The sequence below is a fragment of the Gavia stellata genome, chromosome 3 (genome assembly GCF_030936135.1).
Source record: "Gavia stellata isolate bGavSte3 chromosome 3, bGavSte3.hap2, whole genome shotgun sequence".
Lineage (NCBI taxonomy): Eukaryota > Metazoa > Chordata > Aves > Gaviiformes > Gaviidae > Gavia > Gavia stellata.
The window spans coordinates 46,917,709-46,943,856 of NC_082596.1; the positions used below are offsets into that span (position 1 = coordinate 46,917,709).

The 26,148-nt window shown below is 39.2% G+C and overlaps 1 protein-coding gene across 1 annotated transcript in view; it reads right to left on the minus strand.

Annotated features, from left to right (window-relative positions):
- SPIDR (scaffold protein involved in DNA repair) overlaps positions 1–26,148 on the minus strand; it is a 206,434-nt gene that overhangs the window by 109,675 nt on the left and 70,611 nt on the right. The window contains exon 8 of the mRNA XM_059836060.1: positions 16,649–16,868. Coding sequence (XP_059692043.1) covers positions 16,649–16,868 — 220 coding nt within the window. The remainder of the gene's footprint in view (positions 1–16,648; positions 16,869–26,148) is intronic.

Here is a 26,148-nt window from a genome sequence, read left to right on the forward strand (position 1 = left end):
GTTCACTGATGTCAACAGACAGCCCTCAAAATACATGACTATTAAAAATAGTAACTTTTTTTTCCATGTTTTGCAACAAAATGAGAGGAAAGGAAAGGGCAAGAAGTTTCTATCACTGAAAAACAGAAGTAGGAGAAAATATAAGAAAAATATTCTATTAGCTCAATAAAAGTAGTGGCTGGGTAGAACTGGTCGATTTTCTAAGCTAAAAGGCAAAGAAACTGAAAAATGTCCTCAGTACCTTCTAAAATTAAGCACAAGCTAAGGTGGCATGCAGCCATTGAAGAATACTATACACTTTTTGGTTCTTGACATTTTTTCTCCATTTTCTATTTTTTATTTTTATTTTATATTCTATGCAGATATACACAGGGTTTTTTTCAGCTATATATTAGGGATTTAAAAGTTATCCCTTTTTTCTTCAGAATTTTTTTTTTTAAATAAACTTCATCTTATCAAAATGTAAATACATGCAAATCATACTAGGTCACTTCTGAAAAGCAGACTTTAGAATTTCTGAAAGATGAACATTTTAAAATGTTTGACTACTTAATCCCTCATGTTGAAGTCTGGATGGGGATTAGAACAGGCACAACATACACAAGTGATGAGAATCGGGGTGTGTTCCCAGCTTCCCCGAAGCTCAAACTCATTCTCCTCTCCTGTGTTTTAGCTGCTTATTCATTCTATTATTCTTTTATCACCAGGAATAACGTTGGGATGCCAAAAGCATAAATGAAGTCACAGTGAGAACTTCCTTCTATGCATGGTACACACACCTGAAGCTTAATTCTGTTTCAGGAGGCCGCCTCAAGAACCTGTGACTCATGAGCCTTGTACCAAGCATGCACTGCCATAGTCATGGCCAACTTTCTCCTGGCAAAACCTGGCAAGTGATTTGATCTCCATCCATTGGTCTCCACAGATGAAGTGGACACCAGATTGGAAATTCAGCCTCAGAAGACTACAGATACTTTAATGAAAATATTATTTTTCATCGAAAGAGTAACACAGAGTGATACATAGTTGCTACCAATTGGCAGAACCACAGCCGTTTACTTGACTTCCAGAGGGAGAAGCATCTTTCTTTTCTTGAACTTATAGAAAAGGGAGTCATTCATGAGTAGAAGGTTTAGAAAACAATGGGTGCAGAGAAAAAGAGATCAGAAAATTGAGTAATACCCAAAGATCAGTAAGAAAAAATGTCAACTCTTTTCTCCTGGTTACTTTCCCATACGTTTCTTGCTTACACTGCTGTTTGAGTGGATAACTCTTTTTCTCCAAGACTAAAATTTCAGTTGATAACACCTGAAATAATTTTAATTGCAAAGGATCAGAAGCAGGGAAAAAAAGCCCTTAATTTCATAGGTTCACTTTTACATCTGGTAAACGAAACAGCCCAGACACCAGCTGTTAATGATGCACAGCCCTGTTTACACAGGGCTAGGAGCAGAGCCCTCGGAGAACCAAAACTCCCCCTGAGGTTTTGGAAGGCTGTACTGGGAGAAGGTGGCAATTTCTTCACAGCTCCTCACCTCTGCGCACAACCTACACAAACTCTGTTTTGAAGTCTGTCCGTACTTTTGTGAAGTACTCTCCCTCCTCTTCCCTTTGGTTTTTCTTTTCATGCATCTCTCTTTTCTGCTGCTGACTGGACCTGGCAGTGGAAGTGCTGAACAACAGGAGCGGGTCCAGCCCTGTTGCTGACTCAGATCTGAGAGCCTGTGCTCATCAGATTTTGCCGCAGCATTCCAGATTTCGGTACCCCAAAAATTTCAGATACTTATCTAAACCAAACTTCCCGAGGGTGAACTATCCCTAGCACTAAGTCACTCCGAGGGCCCGATACACGCTTGAGCAAGAGCCGATCAGCATGCAGGAGACAGTATGCCAACTGTGCTTAAAGCAATATCTATCCACAGAACTTCAGCTTGGCCTGACTGGGTAAATTACCGAGTTAAGTGCCTTGGTGTTCGTATTTACATTCAAAAAGAGGATACACGGATCTGAGGTTAAGCTGTTCCATTAAAAACTTTGTTTTAGGCAAACAGACTTCAGAAAACGTGTTTTGTAATATAAAATGGCACCATCTGTACATAACTTTGGGAATTATTTTGATATTAGGTTTATCGATATAATTATGTCATTACTAAGCTGTTTACTGCTTCAGGCTCCTAATAGCTATGAGGGCTTATTAACAATACTCTGAAATCACAGGAAAGTCTCTTCTTTCCCTTTGGTTTGGAAAGAGAAAACAAAAATTCTAAATGTGGTTATTTCCACATTTTATATTTGTACGTAGCATCTACTTCCTTAATGTGAAAATTTTATGATCACGAAGCTTTTGCCTCTATTTGTTTAGCTTTACTGCTTGGACAGCCATATTATTATTATCACAACAGTATGAGACCACATTACTTAGCAGTGTTTAAAGAAAGAAAAGACCCAAGATTAAGTACTTCTTCGTATTCACTTTATTCTTAAAACAATAAGAAGACTGATACTGCAATTACTACAAAAAGAAATAATTACAAAAATTACAGTGGTAATAACCCACCATATCTTAAACTGTTTCCTCTTTGGAGCTGGAGATCATTGGTTTTCCAAGTTTCAATTTTGAAAAGTCTCCCACACAGCTCAACAAAACATATTTCTCAAAAGAAGGCTTTCACTGACTTGTCATTTGATTTGGAGAGACAGAATATAGCAGATTCTGTCAGACAAACTGCTCAAAACCCCAACTGGCTTCTGAAAGCCCACCTTTATGCTTTTGTAATACTAAGGAGCCATTATCCAGGGTTCCCATGGACAACTGCTGGACCACTTGCACAATAGAGTGAAGAGCTGTGATAGGCAAAGTATCCATACAGCAGCAGATTTTGCTACCCAGCAAACATTCTTTGTTTAACAGAGACCAAAGCAATACCAGAAGCCTTCAGTATATATTTAATTCAGTGAGTAGCATCCCCAAGAAATACACCGGTCAGGAAGGGGACACACATACACACAACTTTACAGATCGGTTATTTAAACTCCTACAAATTGTACTGCATTAGCCACCTAAATTCTGCCTTCCTTCCTTATGTAAAACAAGCAACTAGATAAGAATTCCAACAAAAATTGTCATCTGTGTTGCAAGTAAAGTTAAGTAGGAGGGTGGGGGATTACAAGGTAACGCCATCCTATTTGCTCTCTGCTTACCGTAAAGTACATCAAGAATTTGTATTTTTTTCCCCATTTTACCTCCTAAATGGATGAAATCCATTACATCTTGTCAGAGAGGCTTGGTAAGGAACACAGAGTGAGAGGTGAACCCAGTAATTAAATATGTTGAAAGGATCCATGATAATTTAAAACCAATGATGGATTGACCACAGCAGAATCGAGAGATGACAGTCAAGAGAAAAGGAATGGGATAACATAAACCAAGAACATGTGTACTTTCCCTTGAGGGTGGAGAATTAGCATTAGACAGAATAAAATGTTAAAAATCACAAGACACAAAAGTCTTAGAGAGGATCATTTGAGGCAGTTAAAAAGATTCAATGAGTTAGTTAAAATATGAGAAGGAAAGGAAAAGAGGAAAGGAAAAGAGGAAAGGAAAAGAGGAAAGGAAAAGAGGAAAGGAAAAGAGGAAAGGAAAAGAGGAAAGGAAAAGAGGAAAGGAAAAGAGGAAAGGAAAAGAGGAAAGGAAAAGAGGAAAGGAAAAGAGGAAAGGAAAAGAGGAAAGGAAAAGAGGAAAGGAAAAGAGGAAAGGAAAAGAGGAAAGGAAAAGAGGAAAGGAAAAGAGGAAAGGAAAAGAGGAAAGGAAAAGAGGAAAGGAAAAGAGGAAAGGAAAAGAGGAAAGGAAAAGAGGAAAGGAAAAGAGGAAAGGAAAAGAGGAAAGGAAAAGAGGAAAGGAAAAGAGGAAAGGAAAAGAGGAAAGGAAAAGAGGAAAGGAAAAGAGGAAAGGAAAAGAGGAAAGGAAAAGAGGAAAGGAAAAGAGGAAAGGAAAAGAGGAAAGGAAAAGAGGAAAGGAAAAGAGGAAAGGAAAAGAGGAAAGGAAAAGAGGAAAGGAAAAGAGGAAAGGAAAAGAGGAAAGGAAAAGAGGAAAGGAAAAGATCCCCACCAAACCCACGAACAGGTCTGTTAGGCTTTCAACAGGTTAAAAGCCTGTCATAGCCAGGAGGTAGCTCTTAACAAAAAACTCATGGCATGCAGGGAAGTTCTCAGTTTCTCCCCTAGCAAGCTCACTTCAAAGCAAAGTTTGTAAAAGTCTTGGGGGAGGGGGGCAGAAAATTACTGTGGGTTTCAGAAACATTTACAAGTGGTTTGCAGAAATTAAACGTCAGTTAACGAGATCAGTTTTGCTCTCCCGGTGGAGGATGGTTCATCAGTATGCAAGGTCAATGACAACCAGTGCGGAGAAGTCTGTAAGAGCGTTAAACTAAATGGCACACGGCCTCCTTCAGCGTTACGGAGGAGAAAGTTGTGTGAACAGTGCGGTGACTGTCTCATGCACATCCCTACATTCAGAACAGATAATGTACCGAGTTATTAAAAGTTGTGCAAAAGTAACGGCGCACAAACATAAAACAAATTCCCCTTTTGCAGACTCTTACTCCACGGACATGAAACTTTGATGTCAGAAGTAGTTCTGGACAAATAAGCACTTAAGCTGTCTTGGAGAGATGAGTCACCCGAGACCAGTTTTACCTGGGCTCCTGCTGACAACATTGCCACTTTCTGCACCTGGTGGGCCGGGCTGGGTCGTGGGCGCTGCTGGCAGCGGGAGGCACCGAGCCTGACTGGGGTACCTGCAACCCAGGGACTCAGCCTGCCTTCCACCGCCTCTGGGAATTACCGTGGAAATGCTGTTTAGAAAAGTGTTTTCCCACCACTGCGCTGTGTAAAATGATTCCTGTTGGCAGGGATTTCTCAAAGATAAATACATGTCTTTATATAACGTTCACAATGCCACCTGAAACGCTCCCACCCTGCGAGGTTCAGCCCTGGCCCATGCCCAGCTGCATGCCTGTTCAGTTGGGTCTTTGGTGCCACCATAAGACCATGCTGCAAACCATGTTGCTCAATAACCCTAACTTAAAATACTTTATTTTCAAAGCAAATGATTTAATTGATTTAGCGTACAGCATTGCCCCAAGAACAACTAGCCTGGTACAACCGAGGGACAACCAGCACAGCACACAGATGGGAAATTCAATAAGGAGAAAGCATTCTTCACCACATAGAAAAATAAAGATAGTGTTGAATACATCACCAGTGTGACTGCTTGTGTCATTTCCAAAATAGCTTAGGAAGCTGCAGCTGAAGCAAGCCAAAGCAGAAGGTAAGGGGACAAGAGTACTGCTCTCTCGATGCCCAGACCGAGGGAGGACCTCTCTTTCCAGACTCCAGCCCTAACACATTTGATTACAATCATGCCCAGTTTCAGTCAAGAGCGATAACAAACCACACAGGTTACTCTGGCTTCTATGTTTTCGTAATGTAGAATTTACACATGTCAATATATGCATTTTATGTAAGTTTTAACATCTGAAGAGATTATACAGTAAGGCTGGATTTTGTCCTGCTAGCTTACAGGGGATATTTTCCTCCAAATTATCTGCAATATGTGGATAGCTAATAAACCAGTAGCATGAAGATAGTAGTTAAATAAAGAAACTACAATTAATAATAAATTTAATGTATAACTAACACATCTAGTCCACATTCTGGATGGAAAATGTCTCTACCTAGACGTAGCCGAAATATATCAACACAGCTGATAGTGTGGGATAGGAAATTACTTTTCAAGAAAAGCTTCAAAAAATCAACACTGCAACCAAGTAATACTTATCTTAGCTTAGAAAATGGGTGTTGAGTGTTTAATCTAAATATACATAGAGGGGCTTTACATGTAAGAGTTACCCATATTTCCAAATCTCAGACCTCTTCCACAAAGGCAATCTTCCATGTGTAGGGTTTGCCTAAGAACAAGATTTGTGGTCACGTGTTGGTAAGCATCCTGACCAATTAACAACTAGAAGACACCAGAAGAGATTACTTTTATATGTAGTCTAATCTAAAATAGAAATAGATTTTAAAGTTGCCCCCCCCCCCCCCCCCCCCCCCCCCCGAAAAGGTGTCATTTATATTTAGGTTGTGGAAATAATTTCTCCCCCATGTTTTCTCCTCTAAGCTGAGCTGGTGCTAAGGGCAATTTCAGGGTAACCAGTAAACCTTCTGGGATTCCATTCCTTCCTGAGCAGCAGTCCTCAAAAACCAAGAAATTACAGCCGTATCTGAAGGGACCAGCAACAAGGCAATTCTAAAGGGTTAGGTGGACTGTTCTAGAAGTTGATAATGTGGTATGTTGATGTTTGTTTTTAAAATGGCTTTGGGTTTGAGTATAGCTAGCAAATGGCTCCCTACTGTACCAGAAGATTGGAAAGTGAACTGCTAAAGTCAAGTATCTCCCAGCAAAATTAAACAATCACCTCATGCACAACTTCTCAAACCACAAGCCATGAGTGTCAGCCAAAGGAGGCTGCAAAAAGACAAAGAAAATACTGTGCAGCTTATTTATTTTTGTGTGAGAGATAGAAGGTAAGAAATATTTGGGAAGATAACAGAGAACTATCTTATTCTATACAAAAAGTTTTCAAATGATTTGCAGAACAACTATGATACACATACACTGTAAATCTGGGCTCCTTTAAGCCTACAAACCCTCTAAGTTCCAGCAACAGCCCATATCAATAAAATTTATCTCTTCCTCAATCTGTACATTCACAATGCATAAAATAGTACCAGCCCTATTAAGTTAATATTTATTACAAGCTCAGGGAACCAAAAGACAAGCAGTACTTGGTAAGGCACAAATGCAACGTACAACTCTCACATAGTTGCATTGCCCACATTTCTGAAAAATGAACCTCAACTTGGAGGATTGATTTGTTTCCGGGAAACACAAAAGGCAGACGTGCTGTGCTGTGCTGGGAAGACAAAGGAAAACACAAATACAATCAATGCAATTTATGGTTTTATACTGAATCTAAAGTGTTCTCAAGTTCAGTGATTCCAGTGTGTTGTAGCATGCAGCATTCTAGTAGATATTCTGCCAGGTGTTTTCAGAGTAGTTAAGTTATGACCTACAACGTCTGTCCCAACAATACTTCAGAGATAGCAAAAGGGGGTATTTCTTCACACCCTCAGTTCAATTTACAAGGTATTAGCTGAGGATGCTGACAGACTTGGGTTTGCACTAACAGATGTGCTGTGAACAGCAGCAGCAGCTTCAAGGTGCACACGCAATCCTCTCTTTTACTCCAGCCAAGGACCATGGAGACTGACTATGGACAATGATTCCCAGGAAGACTATGCAAACCCCATCATCATGATCTGTTCTACAAACACGCACCACTTACTAAAAAAATAAAAACCCAAGACTTAAGAAAGGGGGACATAAAGAACCATCAAACCCAGAAACATTCACAGAAATGTTCACCAGGCTTCTTAACTCTTTAATCAAGGAGACAGTATCATTTCAGGAGTCCAAAGGGGTTAAAGAGAGGGAACCGCCACCCCCCCAAACAGAAACAAAAAAACACACACAAAAAAACCCCCTTCCCAAATACTGCCAAGTATGATTTTTGGAGCCACATCAGTAATTTGGCTTTTAGAACACACAGTGAATCCCTCAAAGGTAAAATTAATGGTTGTCCACCACTTCTAATATTATGGATACTGTTCTGATACTTCTGTTGGGAGACACTTGGTCTGCCAGAAGGCCGTACTGGGACATTAACAAGACGAATACTTTTTCAAGACATCTCGGGAAGCTGTCAAAGGAGCCTACCACTCAGACAGAAGTAATACATTGCAAACTGCATGGTTAATGTTGACTCAGAAGACTGGTAGGAAGACAAGCTTCATCAAACACACAAAAGGCTGCACTGAATGTTTCACAGCTGAACTGCTTTATATACCAAAGCACGTTCTTGCTGCCAAAAATACATAAAACCACGGGCATTTTTTCCATAAGCTTTTGCTGAAAGGAAAACAATCTGCCTGGTAGAGGTAACAGCAAAATTTGTTCTCCCCCTTCCCACCGTGCCCCTGCCCCCCAGGATAGCAGAGATGTTTTAAATACTGTATTTTGGGTAGCAACATTCCAAATTTTTCAAATATTTGAAAGCAACATTCCCTTTTGAAATACTTGGGATTTTAATTATTATTTCTGCTAGGAGTATAGTAATTAACTTTTGCTTACCTACACTTAAATATGACATTCAGGAGGAGGAGTCTGAGAAAGCATACCTTCATGTGGAAGGGAATTGCCAGACACAACAATTTGGTAAACTCACACTTTATCCATCTGTTTGCCCATACAAAATTGCATAAGGACACAAGCATGCTTAGCGTGAAAACCCACTGTGGTATAAAATATCCAGCATATACAAAGCCCAACATAACTGCCTACAGAACTGCATGTAAAAAACTTAACATAACTACACACCTACCATTACAGTAGCAAATCACACGTGCTAAAGAGAATGGCACTTGACTTTAAAAATAGTTTCTCCATGATGAGCTATGGAAATAGATTGTATTTCACAAAGTGAAAGTGCTGAACAGCAATCCAACAAGAAGAAATCATTTTTCAAAATGTAAATTTAAAAAAAAGATTAGCTGATTATTGATAATCTTAAACATTTAAACAAACCCATTCACACAGTCAAAACTTGCTCTTTAGTGGTTAAACTACTGCAGGAATTTTGGCACATAGTCTTTTTACAAATTAAGTATTGTTTTACACATCCCAAATGTATTAGTCATAAACATTAGCACAGGAATACAAATCACAACTTTTTAATAACCCTGCAGTAATTCCGAACTTGTTCATCTGAACTTATTTAGCTTGTTTTTCCTTCATGACTGGATAAAGCAGACTGCAGGATTTTGTGCAGTGCCAGGTCTTGGCTCCATCAGTTGCTCATTAAACAAGATCTGGAATTTAGCATTGGATCGAATGCACATGGGAACTCATGTGAAGCTGCTCGTTTATCATTGATAGCTCCGTTGCTAACACAGAGTTTATCCAAGACCATACATTTTTCGTTGACTTGAACAAAGCTGTTTGCCATCCTCTGTTTTTGACGTCAGTGGACAACTACCCACTAACAGTATCTGTCACTACAAAATGCTTGGAATTTCCTCACTTATAAAAGCTGGAAAGTTTCAAGTACAGACCTTTCATTAAAAAAAAAAGAGAAAAAAAGGAAACATTATTAGATTTTTCAGGATGAGAATATTTTGTGATTATTAGGATAGGACATTTTCATTATCACTGAATATTTTTCCAGTAACTTAAGAATTCAAATGTAAACAGCATCACTGACTGTAAGGAATGGATGTTTAAAAACGTAATTTTCCTCTTCTGTTTCTAAAAACCATGGACTCAAATGTATGCTAATTCCTCAACACGTAAGCACCACAGTGAGGTAATTAAGATTGTTCCCATTAACTGGACACTACAATCATTCCAGTAGGATCAGTGTTGGACAGTATCTAGTACTTAACAAAAACGTAGAAAACCACCCCCCCCAGCACAAACCAGGCTATTTACATTCACTGCCTCTTTTCTACACTTCCTTTATTCTTACAAGTGAAACAGCCTATATTGAAGAAAGTCATCCTGGTGGAGGCTCCCTCCAGAGCACAGAATTACCTCCTGAGAACAATACACAATGCTCCTTTCTAGGCAAGCTCTATATGCAGGTGGCCTGGGTAGCCCTCTGGGTAGACCCCGCCACTCGTGTGAGCCAGGAGCATAACAACTGGCCGCATGTCAATTCCAATTCAGACATCCATCTGGACAGAGAGATGTATTCCACCCCTACTGGAAGTTTTTGTGCTGACAACAATGCATTTCAACCTTGATCTAAAAACCAAGCTGCTGTTTCACAAACACACCACTCACTTCTGACCCCTCTGATTTGGCTGAAAGCAAACAAACATATCAACAACAAGCACTTCATTGGTACAGTAGAGTGGAAAGTCCCCTTTTTCAGCATGTCAAGATACCATCAGCTAGTAGCCCAGAGACAGACAGTCATGATTAAAAATCCAGTTCTAATCTTCCACAGAACTCTGGATTTACTATCTTGAGGCTCCCATCTCCCCCAAACGTGTTTCCATTCTTTTCTCCATGGAAAACCCCTTTCATAGAAAGCAGTTCTTTCATGTTTGTTTTTCAGGGTACTAATATTTTATGTATGATATTCATATAATACATCTATCTATGCCAAAGTTACAAAACCAAAAAAGTCTGTCTCAATATAACAGTGTGATCCTGTTACTATGTTTATTAGATGTAGCCAATATCCGAAATACCAGGTATCTGTTGCTTCAGGTGGTTGTGACAAATCACAGAAATAGCATAAATTACTTGTTCTCCTCTTGGAATCAAAGCTATGTAATTCTGTATTTTTCCAATTATGTCATCCACCTATGAAGGAACATAATTATTTATTGATTTGCTTACTAAGAAATGGCATTATTTTGATTTTCTACATGTAAGATGAACAAACACAAATAATATTAATGGCTTAATCTCTTTAGTTCTAGAGACATAAAATAGGATATACCTGAGCAGCTCTACAGATACAACTTTCTCCCCTTACATGAGGGGATGTACAAAAAAATCAAATTTATTTTTAAAAATAGAATAATGAGTAAAATCCAAAGGACTACTCTGTCAAAATGAATAAAGCAATGAAAGTATTGAAGAAATTATATTAAAAGCTTGTTAGAGACAACTTTCAGTTCACAAAAAGTATATGTATTCCTATCTTCAAAAGACAACTCACCTCTTTTGAAGTGATTGCACTAGGAAAGGTGTATCAACATAAAAAACCAACCAAACACTTGCAAGAAACCTACAGCTGCTTCAGCTTCTTCTTAAAGGAGTTTCAATTTTCAAAACTGCATGACCTCTAAGAAGCAATTCCAAGCAGATAATATGATCTGATCTTTGGCTCCAAGGCCATTCCCATATGTACTTTAGAAATAGTGCCCACACTGGCTTTACAGCTCTGAAGTTTTGTAGAATTTTATCTTCTGAGTGAGCCTTGTCCCTCTTATCAGGGTTCTCCCACTCTGCTATTGTAACATCTTCAAAGAAAGAATGTAAAGGCAGAGCTAACATCTTTCTGATGGGAAGGATCTGACTGGTGATCTTTCCCCCCACCCCCTTTTCCATCCGTTTGAATATTTAGATGTGTATGTGTATATATATATATTTATAAATGCTTAGATTTCATCAAAGGAAGATGGTGAACATGGATCAGTTTTGTACAACCGATCAATCAAGCATTCAAAGAAGCTGCCTCTCTGTGGAGTAAGTAGAGAAACTGAATTTATGCAAAAGATGTTCCATACATGTCTTTAATTTGTATTTTACCTTTATGGAATGAGAAAATTTTAAAGAATATAGATGCTTTCCTTCTTTCAGAGCAGCAGTAGGTCATTTCTGCATTTCATTAATATATGAAGCCCAAGATCCTACTTTCACATGATCTTTCTTGTGAATGGGAGGTATTCTGTAACAATGTTCTTAAATGCTTCCCTTGACTGGTGAGAGCAACAGTGATAAAAACTCTATCTTCATCAAATGGAAGGCAAACCCTCTTTAACACCAATCACACTAGTTCAAAACACCTATTTCATGTTAGCGCCCTGTGTTGGTACTCTTATTGCTCACCAAGATTATGTAAGACCATGCAATGTAAGATGGTGCATTAAGTAAGACAATGCAAAAATCACAGTAACATATCCATTTACCGTAAGTCCTGCTGTTGAGCCAACAAACAGCCTATGGCATATCCGGGTTAATTCTAAAGTAGAAGAATACATAAGTCCACAAAGCTAGATTGCTTCCCGTACATAAACTTGTTCAGAGCTTGCTTGCATATTTCTTTACCTGAGATACAAGGTTTCATCACTCTACATCAGCTGATCTGCAGCAATGGTTTTTATGAGCTCTTCTTGGCAGTCAATAATTTAAACTCTTCTAAACGTCTTTCATTGAGGAGAGACTGAATCTAGTGTAATGCAAGTAGAAATGAGAAGTCCACATTAAACACTTTCACCAGGCACTGGAACACTTTCAAAGCTGAGTAATTATGATTCCCTGTGGTTTCATAGGTTAAGAGAAACTAAAGAACAACTTTGCAGTTGCTTGTTGATGTCACAGAGTTAAGTGTTTTATATACTTACCATATTGAGTTCCTAAAATAAACTCTCTTTTTGTTTCTTTTTTTAAGCACAGAGAAGTTGCATAGGGAATAGCGGCTATCCATCCTGTCTTCTGCAGTGCGTAACAGCCAGTGTTTACAGGCAATGAAACAACAGGACACCAAGTGATTCTGTCCCCTTCATACTGTCCCAGACCTCCAGTTATCAGCAGCATGTGAACCTCCTGACCTAGAGGTTTCATATGAGACCATCACATTCAATAGGTATGGATCGATCTCTGAGCTTGTCCAAATCAAAGATGATCTATGTTTTATATTGCTATTGCCAACAACTGCATTAATATCAACATACTTCTAGTAGTTTAACTTTAGAAATACATGAAAAACATTTGAAAGTTGTTAAATTTAATAGCAAGCAAAAAAATTCTAATCTGCACCATTATCATCAGCTTAATTTGTCTTGAATATAAAACTGTAGCCCTCTCTACGAACAGGAGGCAGGAGTATCTGAAGGAAACTGTCTATCCTCAAGCCCTGCTGTCACGAGAAAAATGAATCCTGAAGTCTCTAAAAATATCAACTTTTACCACTTTCTGTTAGGTATGGTAAATTATTTCTATCATTTTTACAACTAAACAAACAAAAAACCCCCAAGTAAAGCCATAAAATCACCACCGGTGGAACCGGGAAGTCTTTACTCCCATTCTCACGTCTTTGCAGTATCAAGCAGTCTTCACTTTTTGCTGGATATGTATTTCTGCGAAGTGAATAAAGACTTAGTAATCAATTTAATTACACTCAGTAACAAGCTTTTCCTTTTCCAGCTATTAAAACCACTTAATGATTCAGATACAGTTTGTAAAATTATGAGGTGTTCATTTAAAATCTTAATCCAAGAATTTGCTCAGGTACTGCAAAGACAACCAAAGGCAAGCCTATGCAGGCAGAGGCAGGCAGGGCTGAGTTCTTTTGCCTGTTGTGTTCCCAGCTGGCCAGACACAAATCAGCTCCAGCCCAAAACACGCAACTGTTTTCATGTGATGTGTCTAAGTTAATAGGCTTTATTTAGAGACAACACTGCAATAATACTTCTATATAGCCTCAAGATCAGAGCAGGCTCCCATCAGATAGCTCAGAGGCCAGGCAGCTGAGCTCCTTCCTCCAACAGGCACACTGGTTTGAAAATGTTAATCACCCTATCAGGGTTGCTTTCCCTATAGCAAGTGACAATTCTCACATGAAATCCCTTTCATTCAAGACTGTAAATATGTACCTTAAGACACTAGACCCGAAGAAATCCATATCCAGTTATAAAAAAATCAGGGCTCAGTCCTGCAAATTCTTACTCTGACACAAAGCTCCTCTGAAAGTCGGTGGGACCACTCTCATGAGCAATGTCCAGGTTCATAAGATTCCTATAACCGGCCTTCTGTCAATATTTTATTTTTTAAAGCTTGTATTCTAGTGCTGAAGTATCATGGGATTCTGTATGCAAACAAATACCAAAAAATATATCAACAAATCTCTAAACACTGCTTCCCAAAGTATTTATGCAAGTCTACTGCCAGAGACGTTTCACATACCAAGCTGTGCACTGAGTTCACAACACATACAAATACAGTTACAAAAGTGAAGTCTAATTTTACAAAGGCTCCAAAATGATGCATTCAAATTTTGCTCACAAATAGTCACTTACAGAAGCCAGCAGCCTGCGTGTCTGCATCTTACCTACTCACTCAGCTGCCTGGTCAGAAAGCAAAAACCAAAGTCAGAACATGATTCTGGGGTGTTATTTTAAAGATACTGGGGAATTCTACTCCTAGGACATTACTTTACAGCAGCAGAAGCCGTCCACTTATAAATCACCCTGTCTCATCCCATTCTGCCTTACCATACAAGTATCTCAAAATACAGGATGATGATGCACAGTGTGCTGTGTGTCCCAAGTACACACAGGTCATTCAAGGATTGTCTCTCCTTGCATCTACTTCTTTTTTTGTTCCCTTTTGCTTCTGACTGGTGATATCAATAATAATATGCTTATTTCACCATGTCAGGGTTAGATTTAGTTAATTTGTTTTTACACTAGTCACACATTTGAATCAACAGGAAAGCATTTTAACACAAACAGTATTTGGTTTTAACGACAGAAGTACAAATCCGATGCAGAGTAACAGAAACTACATTTCAGCATTCAGAGCTCTCAAGTAAGAGTTTAACAGAATAGAAGCTTGGAAATGTGACAGAAGAAACTTCCATTGAGTGTACAAGTCCAATTTCCAATTAATGTAAACTAAAAGTGCCAAATTAGGATCTAAAACAAAAACGTCCCCTATCCTCACCCCATCCCCTTCCCCGCCTCCACTAGATTCAGTTTAACAGTATCCAGCCCAACCTCTTTTGACTTCTGGTTGAGTAAACAAAGAGACAACTGACATTAAGATAATTCCAAAATGATAGAAAATAGGACTAGAGATGAGATATAATGCAGTTTTGCCACTATTGACTAATGTCTTTATGAAGTGCCTTGAGAGCCACATAAGTAAGGAGAACAACTCTGACAACACAGAGATATCCCCAGCCCAAACATTCTGGTTTTATGAAGTAACTTTTTGCTTACATGAAAAGCGCATCCTACTAAAATAAAAACCAAAAGCAAATAAAAAGTGATATTTCTGGGAAGACAGCTAGCTATGAAGTTTTCTCAATAAATCTCAGTTTACATAGAGATAGGAATTAATGTCCAGAACATATTAGAATTTAAACAAATGAGCAGACTATCCTAGTACAGTTACAGACGCTTGTAGTCTGGAAAGGATCATATCAGTGCAGAGTTACATCTTCGCAGAGCAGACATGGAACAAGCTGGAGCAGTCTGGGACTGTATGCTAAGCGTACTGACAGTAACCGTTCAGGAAAGGAAAAAAGGAGGGGAAAACAAAAAAAGTTGAATCACACCCTAACTAAAACAGTTTTACTGGTACAAAAACTTTTGTGTAGGTTAAGGTCTATACAGAAAGATACAGCAGCATAAATGCAATGCCCCGTGGTTTAAAAACAACAGAGAAAACCTGAAGAGGAAAACAGAACTAAGATGGAGGTTTGCAGGAGAGAGAAACAAGAAGAAAACAGGGGGAAACAAAAGCAAATAGAAAGCATGAAAAGAAGCTTGTTGAAGGAAAAGGTAAACAAGAACAAACATTAGTACCTTAGGGGTGGGAGGAAGGAAAAAAAAAAAGCAGTGACTTATTTCACATTAGAATAGGACTTAATTAATACTCAACTGTATTCCCCTTAGCTACCAATCTATTTACATCTAAACTATCAATAGTGGTATCTGTAGCCATAATAAACCACAGACTAAGCATCTTCCCTCAATTTTTTAACTGCCTTCAAAAAGAGTTAAACAACATTTTAAAAGCAAAAGATTACAAATTGGGGAACCCAAAAAAGATTTGCAGCTATCAATGAAGATAAAAACCAGATATGGACCTTTGCAAAACAGGAAAAAGTATTTTGCAAAAGGATATGGCCAAACACTAGAGGCAGGATTCTACTGCAGCTGGAGGCTAAAACTCAGGTAATGAATGCTGAAATACATAAGAAGAAAAATATTTCCTCTTTTATAATTTGGGTGGAGAAGAGTGAAAAGAGGAGTAATATTCCCACTTCAAAGTTTGAATTTTTATGAAGAGTACACCTTCCAACCTACAGCCACCAATAACCAGCTGCTTTACTAGAAATCTCATCACTTTATGCTACCCCTGAAAATCAGGTAAGTAATCCAATTCAGAAAAAATCACAAATGTAGACCAAACATTTTGAAGAATTCCAGAAAGGGTTGAGCTGAAGCGGGATTTGGGGAACTGAAGACAGTGACAGCAGCAGCAATGTGGAACTATTAAAAAGGTGTCTACTGATTTCTTAAGAGTAGTGTGAATCTCTCCTTTCTTGTTTTTTTTTTCCCCCCATTTGTAGCTGCATGTTGATTTTGCTGAATGCTATACAGTTAATACAGACTTTTCCCCTGAAACATTATACTCATACTCACAGCAACAGATGAGCATTCCTGAACTACTTTGCTACCAGAAAGTATGCACTTTATTGGCCTTATCATTGATAAGACATTGCTCAGGCCCTTCTATCACTCTAAACATGGAAATATTAAGTGAAAACAAAACTGAGCCCTGAGCAACACTAGAGGCATTATCATACACATTTAGTTGTTATCTGAGCTATCTTTAAGGTATCTGTCAAAGTCACTCCAGCTGCCAGGGACAGATGACCACAAGAGAGCCCTGCTCCCCCTTACGCCCCAAGGTCTTTGCTACAACAATGCAGCCAGCATTCTACTAACCCCGCTTTGTTCTGCAGTGCTACAGCAATTGTGGCCAGTTCTCCCTACTCACCATGGAGGGTAGATGTGGATGACATCCTGTGGCCTGCTCTTCAGGTGAGCTGCTGTCTCTCTCGCAAAGAGGACTTTGAGTATTGGTTCCTCTGCATTGATGACAGCATCTTCGGATGACAGCGTAGCAGGAGACTGTTCCAGCTGCTGGCAGATGGCAACTTGTATTGTACACTCCTCGAACATTTCTAAGATCTTCACAATTAAGACACCAGATTTATCTGGAAAGTAAATTAAAATGAAAAATAAAAATGCAAAGTCTGGATGAGGAGAAAGAAATTCTGGCACTCTGAAGATAGGCATCCCTCTGCTTTCTGCAGATCTGTCTGACTGTGAAAAATCCACATATGAGTAGAATACATTGCCCCACCAAAAGACTTATGTGAAGGTTTTCTGGTCATTTTTCCTTTCTTTATAGATACTATTAACTGTGCAGACAAAAGCCTACCTGCACGTCTTCCAAACACCAATGAAATCACAAACTCTTTACAAGAAGCCCTCTCCCGCCATGTTTGAACTTTTTAATCTTGCAACTCATTCACTTTGTTCAGTCTTTTTTTATTAGATACTGCACAAAATAAATTTATTTAAAAACAAAATAATCACACTGTGTTAAAAGTGATGCTGTGTTTGCCCTCCTTGACCTTTCTCAAAGCAATAGTTGTCAGGGACCAAGTTAGAAGAGTACCTGTTATGTACAAAGCATCTAAAAGTTGATGATTCACATTTAGAGACGAATGTGGTGAAAGAGGGAGTAAGATAGATGCACTGCCTAAAAATAATTATTGCATAACTGATCATCCATTTTAACAGTAGGCAATCAGGATACAGAAGGCTCTCTTGTTTTAAAGCAACATGTACAGATACCAGCATCCCCACAGTTTGATTCTAAGCACTTTTGTCTACACTGAACAAGAAACAACTTTGCACTGAAATGAAATTACTTCTAGCTCCCTTTGCAGTCTGCAAAGGGCAACAGCTCCTCAGACAGACCTGGGTCTGTACTGTACGATTATGTAAGATTTATTCTCTTTCTCACCTAGCCCTGCTCAGATTTGCACTCTGGTCACTGAGGGGAGAACTGTTGTTATCTACCTGCCGAATGCTATGAGCCGTTAGTGGGGAAAGACAGGGTGCCAGAGGACAGAGGCAGCAGAGCCCCAATTCTACCCATTCTGATTCACAAGTTGCGTTGGGAAAAACACAGCATCCCAGGAAAAACATCTGATATAAATTATTGTCTTCCCACAGCAAAGAAGAAGCAGGGGAGGAACTGTGAACCTGATACTGGAACTTAACAGCAGAGCTGTACTAGTTATTTGTTTGTTTATTTTAAGGCCCATTACACAATTATGAATGCCTTTCCTTTGGAAAATAAATCAAAATATTTTAGTTTCATTTTATGAGAAACTTCAAAAAAAACCAACCCAACCCTCAAGAAACCCAAACCAAAGAAACTGGGCCCTAAAACCTTTCAGGTTTATTAAATAAAGTTAAATTCTACAAAAAAAGAAAATATTTTGCCCCTGTTTTGTATTCCCCAGTCTTTATTACATTTTATACTGAAACTGAAATAAAGTAATCTTGAAATATAAAACTGAAATGTTCTCAAACCCACTTTTACGTGAAACAAATTTTCACCACATGCAACATGCTTCTGCAAAGCATTCTGTTTCCCATGAACTGGTATTTTCCAGCAGGATAAAGGGTTCCACCAGGAACTCCCCCATGTGATGTACATAAGCCATTTCTGTCCAAGCCATTACAGCTCAACCTCCTTTTCCAGATCTGAGAAGTAGGAGAATCGATCCCTTCTGCCAAGTCCTTTGAGCTTGGCTGATGAAGAGAGATGGTTGCCACCACTATTACTCCTCACCACTGTCACCTTCTCAGGGAAAGCTGTAACATTGCAGTGCCACTCCAAATACACGCTGCACTGTGTTAAGGTCTGCTTGTGTGCAAACTTCTGCTAAGTGTGAGCACAGAATAGTTTTCTATGCCTAAAGGCAAGGACTTAGAATATTGACACTTGAATTCTGTTTTGCCTGACTAGCTGCAGTTGTGGTCCTCTGTCAACCGCAAGTCATCTGGCACGCATAAACGAATTCTCCCAACCACAAAAATTCTCAGCCTTCAAAGTAACTGAGTATTTACCTCTCCCCTCTAGACATACTGCACAATTTGCATTTTCATCCACTTTAAAAAGCAATGACAAAAAAATCAACTTCATTTTTGAAACACACCAACAGTTTATTAAAAAAAAAAAGTATTAAGACAGCTCATGAGAGAGACTGTTCATCACTTCTGAACTATGCATTTCTTATGTCCAGAATTTTATGACAATTCTTACTGGTCAGCAGCGTCTATGTTACTCAGCTGATAAGGCAGGTTGGAGACAATGAATGACAACTTAATAACATTTTTCTTTTAAATACCTCTGACTATAAAACAGTTAAAAATACTAGGTAAATGAAGAACTGTATCTATATGAAAGCTTCTAAATACTAGGTAAATGAAGAACCGTATCTATATGAAAGCTTCTAAAAGACATTGGAGGAAAAAACCCTACCAAGGTACCAGACTCTCTTGAAAGCCACTCTTAAAGCTGGTGCAAACACTGGGAGCTGATACTAAATGAAGCCAAATGCTCCTACATTAAAAGCAGCACAATTTCAACAGCTAGCCAAGTCTCACACTTGGCACACACACACATTCTGCAGAACCACAATCTATTTGTTTATTTAGATGCACAGAGATAGTTTAATTTAATTACTCAGAAATTATTATTACTGCTGATGATAGAATGCTCTCTTGAACAACATGGCAAAGCACTTTGGATTCCTGGCACGTGATGAAACACCAAAGTTCAGAACGTAGCTTCATTTTTAATTCATTTGGCTCTTGTATTGTTATGTCAATCAAAAATAAATCAAACATATGTGGCTGCACATTGAAGGGAGAATTTGTGGGTGCGGAGATGGACTGGATCACTGCAATTCCTACAGTTTCCAGAGAAGTTTACTTGTTTGTTCATCCATGTGAAAAGCTTACTTTAAGGTTTTGCAATGTTCTCTTTCACCCTTGGATAATTCACAGTAGTTTTCACTTACTTGCTGAAGTCCTCATTCACTGAATTTCAGTTGCAAAGCAGAATTATAGCCCAAGAAATTAAAATCTGTAGATGTGCAGGTTTCATGGCAATACCTAGTAATCTTAAACAGGGAAGAATACCTGACAATAATATGTATTAAAAAAGGTGCAAGCAATAACTGTGCTGCAATCCTGCCCATTCCTACACTGCATATTCCTTCATTTCCCATTCTGCTGTCTAGAGCACTCATTAATTTCTTTCTTCAGGGTTAGTTTTTAACAAAATCAATGAGCTAATCCAGCTAATTGCAAAGCCACCAAAGTACACAAGCAGACACCTGGGAGAGGAATGAACAAATGATGGAAAGGGGGGAGGTGGGGCAGGAAGGGACTGAGGGAGGATGGTTCTTTTCAGTGACGACCCAACCAGGGTGGATTAAGCCAGTTTCAAATACTGTCCAGTTACTTCTTTTCCCCTACGGTTCCCAGGCTGGTCTGTCCTTGAGAAGTTCCTTCAGCACGCAGGAAGGACAGGCAAGATGAAGTCACCAGAGATACTGGCTGTTCAGGGTGCGTGGTCCACAGACACGTTTGATACCATAAGCATATATATGTTCTACAACTCTTGGCCCTACTCTCATCTTTTTTGAGCATCAGTGTCCATAATGGATAGACACCACACTACGGTAATGAAAACATGGGTCAGAGCATACCTAGTGTTATCTTTCAACCACCGACTCTAGGCATAATGCTCTATAGTGGAGGGACCCTGAGAAAGAGAGAAGGAATAAGAACTGCAGGTACCTATGGAATGCTCATTTATAAAAAACTTCAGTTTACTTATTTGAAGGTAACCTTTCTTCTCCCATTGAAAGACAAGTCCACACGCACACTCACAGAGAGAGAGCATACACAGAGACAGAGCTGCCTGGATGTGTTTAGAAATCTTCCACTCGAGCAGCAATTTGAGGACGGCTTAACAAACCTCTTCTTTGGTCCCAGATGCCTCTGCAACAGTGCAATGCTTGATGGAATTGAAGATGGAAACCCAGATAGCTGCCTGATCAGAGTCAGACATAGGTGCATTTCTCAGCAAAGCCTGGGGCACTCCGAGCTCCTGGTGACAGAGGGCTGCTGCAGCTCGGTGGTCCTGGAATACAGTCGAGCATGGACAGCTGCCTCTTCCAACACCTTTTCATAGCCTTCACACAGAGTCAGCTGGAAAGTCAGAGAAAACATCCACTGCCACAGGCTCAAGGATCATTTGAAAGATCTGGCCCCAGAGAGAGCTTATTCATCCTAGGGGCATGAAGTATAAATTCAGTCCCTGATACACAAGGCTCAAGGTGCCACGAAGACAGATAGAAAGGCACTGATGAATCTGGTTGAGTGTGAGTTTTGAAAAGGTATTTGGGATGTACAACATGCCTCCTCTAAAGAGCACCATTTAAAAAAGGGAAGTCAGCCACCAGGACTTGGAATGCTCCCTCACTTCTAACAGAATTTTCCATAAGAAGAAAAACCTTCACAAAGACATGCAGCAACATGCTGGCTACTACTGATTCAAAATCTTGGTCACAGAAGGGCCAGAGTACAAGAAAGATCAGGTACCAGTGATGGGCTGGGTTAGCTTCCACCTATAAAGGTCACATCAGCCCTTTGCAGAACACTGTTGTGGTAAGTGCCACCCATGAGAAGACAACAGACAGAAATCATTGCTAGATGGACCATGATCAAACAAATTAATTCCTCCAGACCCCACAAGTGGCCCAGAATGAGTGAAAGCAACAGGAGAGACTGACTGGTGGGAAGAATAAGCCATTTAAGCAAGGAAGTTTCTCCAGTGAAGCTTCTCTATGATTGACAAGAATCTCCCTCACCTTCCAGCCAAGAAACAAGAAGCTCTGACAAAAGCCATGCCACAGCCCTGCCATGAGGGGTCTGGAGAGGCAGACTCAGTACCACCCCACCAGCATATGCAGAAGCCACATCTTCAGGCTCGTCAGAGATAGATGAAAAAATCCTGATCATAACCTAGGCAAATGGGACATCAACCTCTCACTGCTACTGTTACCAGAAACTTTGAAATCACAGAGAAATGGTAGTAATGGAACAAACCTGGCAAAAGCCTTGGGCATAATTTCCAAAAAAAGCATGATGCTTCACAATTGTGTGATCAAAACAGGTCTATGTTGTATGCATGGGTTCAGAAAAACAACCAGTAACTTCCTGGTAGGAGAAAGAAATTTATTTAGAACTACTAAGAACACGACACTAGATCTGGTTCAGAAAGTCCCTGAGTCAGAGACCTTTGGGAGATTGTTGGGAGAATACTACAGGGAAATCTCATGAAGTGTTAGCTCTATTATAATTTTTCCTAGGCATTTTGGTAGCTCTTGTCACTGCCAGAAACAGGATCCTAAGCTAGAGGAACTTTTGGTTTGATCACCTAGCAGATCTGCTCTTATGTCCATAGTTAATTATTTAATTCCACATGTCTTCTGGGATGTCAGTCTCTCATTCCAATTTGCAACCCAGACACGAAGTAGCTCAATTAATCCACAAAGATATTTCAAGCACGTGGGAGATGAACAAACAAATTTTACGCTGAATGCATCAGTTTCCCTGGTTAGTTCCTTTCATTTGTTTATTATTTCAGTATGCAGGGGGATGCTGCCTTTCAGTCATATACCATGTCATATACCATGACATCAAAACATGTTTTGATCCAGTACTTTGCAGATGTTCAGCATTACTCTGAATTCTAGGAGGGTTAAAAAAAAAGAAAAAAAAAGTTCCCTGTCCCTTTGGAGATCACGGACCCTGAGACCTTGAGCCTTTTCAAAACTTCAGCATGACTCTGCAGTCTCTGGCAGAGTGAAGGCCCTTAATCTTCAGACCTAACAAAGTGGCTTCACAGCAGACGCATATATTTAAGCCACATCAACACTGAATGTACATGGTCACAGATGATGCACTGGCCATGCCAAGGGCAACCTAGGAGGGAGGCTAAGAAGACAGCCAGTCTGCTTTGAGTCTTAACAACCAAAAAGCAGTTTGGGGAGAAGAAAAGGAAGAACAAGGAGCACAATTTAAAAAAAACCCAAATGTTCAGACATTCCGGCTTCAGTGCCTGAACTACAACTCTAAAGTTTGTTTTAATAACTCCGTAACTACCAATAAGGAAGACAAATGAGGAAAAAATATAGAAATTATGATCTCTTGGGGACCACATATTTTATGCTTCTCTTGTTACACAGTGACAGGAAGCTGAACACACTGCGGGGAGAGGATCCATGGAACTTACTGTATGGAAGCACATCAGGTGTCAACATCAGTAAGGCTACATGCAGTTTCACCTCACTCAAGTTAATTTTGCTATAATGTTATTGTTCAAGTGTTCTGAAACAGCACCTGTAGCCTTGAACAGAAAGCTTTCAAAGGCAACAACTCTCTTTAGAGTCAGTCACTAGAACTCCAGCAGCAGAGCAGTCCCTATGAGACCTACGGGGTGAGGAAAAGTGCTTCAGGACAACAAACTGGGTATGCAACACCTCCCAGGTCCTGAAGAGGAAGCAGGGGCAGAGGGTAATTTACCACGTTCTGAATGATTTGAATCATGCATGATCTCCGTGCAGATCAGCTCAGCAGACGTAACAACAGTAACACCACCACCACCACATCAGCAAGAGCAAATTAAAGGCAGGTTGACTCTACGACAGTGGGTACTCCTGAATTTTTCAATTTTCCATTCTTCCATGAGAATTTACAAATCATGCAATGTTGAGGGAATGCATCTCACCCACAGGGGTGAAGAACGTGAATGTAACTATTATACATGACACAAGGTAGAAATAAATTTTCATAAAGGCCACAGTACCAATGCAGATAACAGTGAACTACAACCACACAGAACAGATCTTACAAACACAGAAGAAAACTGGAGGTCAGTAAAATGCCTAATAGTGTACAGCTCTGCTCCATTGAGCATTCTGGAAAAAAACCCAACTCATATGCAAGCATGAAGAAGAGCAGAGTGGAAGTTATTATTATTATTGTGATAGTAAAAAGTCTCTAGTAAAAAAGAACACATACACCTACCAGTAAATATACAGGTGGACTATCATGCAAAGCAAGAATGACAATATAACTCAGCCACGAGACTTACCCTGTAAGTCACATGGGTGAAAGAAACCAAGCAAGCAAGGCAAGAGGCAAAAGGAAGCGTACTTCAACACCTTCCTTTTAAATCAATAAAAAAAATTATACTCATGCAAGTAGAGCTTTCTGAAAAAACAAGGCAAATGCATAAGAAAACCCAAGGGGTTGGGAGGAAGATGAGATTGCTTGATGTCACGTTGATCTTTGAAAAACTGCTAACAAATATTTGTTTTGGGCAAAGGCAGTGAGGACAACCTGTATTTGTTCTTACCAGCTAAACAGTTACAATGCCCAATTCTTGATCTGAATGATAACTGAGTGATATGGGATAAGGACAGATGTTTTTAAGAAAAACAAATTACTGTTACTTTTGCTCAAAGAGCTATCAAATGAATCATATATATGAACTGCAGTTTAGAAGCAAACTTGTACTGTACCTGACATATTTAGTTGACATTTCTAAAGAATATGGCTGAAAAGTTAAATTATGCTTATACTTAACTGGCAAATTCTTTAGAAATATGAACTACAAGAAGTACAGGTGTTACACTCAAGTCAAATTTCTACTAATCCTAGCTAAAAGCTTTTATAAAATAACATTTCCCACTGAAAGTACAAAGAATCTTGGGCAATTAATGTTGGGACTAGTACTTACTGCACTAAGAATGAAAGTCAATTTCTGCATTTGGTTCTGATGGATAAGATACACAATATGGAAGTATGAAGTAAACAAAGAAAACCCCACTTTATGCCTTGTTTAATAAAGCAAACTAGCAACACACTTCCAAATTTGTCTCCTTTAGTTATCTTTTTCAAAGGCATTATTTCATCCCAACATCATTTAACTTCTAATTGTCTAATGTGGATTCCAAAACTGCAGTTGCTGGACACCCTCCTGGGACAGCAGTTACTATCTGCAGTGGAAGAATAGCCAAGCCTACATTTTCTGGTTCAGGCCACAAAGTTTTACTTTCATTCTCAAGTGTAAAAATGTCAAATTACAGGCATAAATCAAAAGAAAAACATTCTTTTGCTTGGAATCCCATTATTGTTCTTCCTCCTCCCTCATGTAAAAGATTGCAGGTGCAGGCATAACAAACTTGGCAAGCAGGTAGATACCAAGCAGACCCTTGCAATCCAAAGTCAATGCTGAAAACCAGTTGGAGACTCCAACATTTTCACAGCCTGTACAAAAACATCTGGTTGCTATTCTGATCTATACATGTTGTTATTCTTCCTGGGCTGGTAACTTCTGAAGCCATTCAGAAAGATTTTTCTCAAAACACACTTGAAGGCATGATGGCTTCTTGCCACATCTATATTCATTTTAAAAAGGCTGCTGAATTTGGCTGTGCTTTAAACATTATACATTCTTTATAAGAACATATGTAAGCTACTTAAAGTGACTGTGCTTGCCATTATTGTTTCTCATAAGAAAACAAAAACAATACAAAGAATTCTTGTTCGAAAAAGTCAAGTTTACATTTGATTTTTTCCTTCCCAACGCTGTAACAAGTTCAGACAGTTGGCTAGCAAAAAAAAAGACAAACATAAATTTGGCCACTTGCCATGTCTCTAATTTATAGTATTAACTCTTAAGTAATAAAATAAACTATCAAGAACTAAGATAATAAGCAACAACTAGCAAAGCTCAGACCTTGGTGTTTTTAGAATAATTTTGTGTGGTTAAAAAAACGCTGTTAAGGAGTACCCTTGTTTTCTTCATCCACAGAGATAAATTTTTGTGCAAGTCTCATGGCATTCAAGCTGCTAAAATCCTTTCTTCGTATCACGTTAACTAGTCACTGAAACTGGAAGGGGAGGAGTGATTGCTTATGACCTCTTCTGTAAGCATTTCAGCTCTCCTGAAAATGTGGTGTTATGTGTGAAACTCTGTCCTCATCTCCAGGGCTTCACCCCCCTCCCCTCATGTGTGTGTTCCACTTGCCTCAGCAAACTGAAGAATTGTTGCCCCTTGAAGGTCACCTCCCCCTGAGAGGAAGGAGCTGTTGGGAAGGAAACATCAATGATTTGGGTTTATTATTAGTTTATTATTTAAATTCAATTGTAATTCAATCCCAAACCCTAATCTCAGGCCAACAAATACCAAGTATCTTGTATCAGATTACAAATGCTACAGAATAATATGCTTCTGCATTTTAGGTAAAGAACTGCGTTGATGATAACTGCACGGAAAAGAAAAACAATAGAAAATAAAATGTATAGAAAGTAAAATTTCAGAAGTTACGA